This window comes from Bison bison, unplaced genomic scaffold (genome assembly GCF_000754665.1).
Source record: "Bison bison bison isolate TAMUID 2011002044 unplaced genomic scaffold, Bison_UMD1.0 scf7180017864472, whole genome shotgun sequence".
Lineage (NCBI taxonomy): Eukaryota > Metazoa > Chordata > Mammalia > Artiodactyla > Bovidae > Bison > Bison bison.
The window spans coordinates 9,471,876-9,472,672 of record NW_011495033.1 but is presented as its reverse complement, the minus strand read 5'-3'; the positions used below and the strand labels follow the sequence as shown (position 1 = coordinate 9,472,672).

At 61.5% G+C, this 797-nt stretch overlaps 1 protein-coding gene across 1 annotated transcript in view; it reads left to right on the top strand.

The window, feature by feature from the left end:
- MMP28 (matrix metallopeptidase 28) overlaps positions 1-797 on the top strand; it is a 17,735-nt gene that overhangs the window by 13,123 nt on the left and 3,815 nt on the right. Inside the window, exon 7 of the mRNA XM_010861709.1 lies at positions 3-94. Coding sequence (XP_010860011.1) covers positions 3-94 — 92 coding nt within the window. The remainder of the gene's footprint in view (positions 1-2; positions 95-797) is intronic.

Genomic DNA, 797 nt, shown 5'->3' with positions numbered 1-797 from the left:
GCGCCGCGCGCGCTTATGGCGCCCTACTACAAGAGGCTGGGCCGCGACGCGCTGCTCAGCTGGGACGACGTGCTGGCCGTGCAGAGCCTGTATGGTGAGACCCTCCGGCGCGCACGCCCCTGCGCCCTTACCCGCCCCCTGCGCCCCACCCCCCACCCTCCCGGGACCCCCAAGGCTCGGACGCCGGCTCTTCAAATAGGATTCCCCCCTCCTAAGCGCAGGAAACTGGCTTCCCCATCACTGGTCCTTTCCGATCTGCAGCTTCAGGCTCGCCTCAAAGAAAAACCTCATCTCCCGCTCTGCTGCTTCCCTATGCCTGGTCTCTAGCATCCCGACCCATTTCTGGGCACAGCTCTCCTCTGCGTGCCAATTGTCTGTTCCTGCCCAACCCCCGGCCGCGCAGTAACTCTCATACGCCTCCACCAACACCCTCCCCCGTCCCCCCATTATTCTTGCTCCCAGCTCCAGTGGCTCATTTCGAAACTTTCGCCTCCACGACGTTGATGCCCACTCTTCCCACCCAACTCCCGGCCCCTCGCCCCTGAGCCTGGGTCTCTGCCTGGCGGTGGACTTAGACAAGGTCTTCCCCAGAATGAACTGACCCGTGCTGTTGCCCGGCGACTTATCTGGACCCAAGGCCTGCCTCGGCCTGGGGGGCTGCGTCCCTGAGTACGTGGGGGCGGTGGACAGGGCCAGGATCCCTGGGATCAAGTCTCCGTTTCACATCAGACTAGCAGTTGCTCATGGGCAAAGCATTTCCTCTGTTAAAATCCTCAATTTTACCTTTAAAAAAAAAA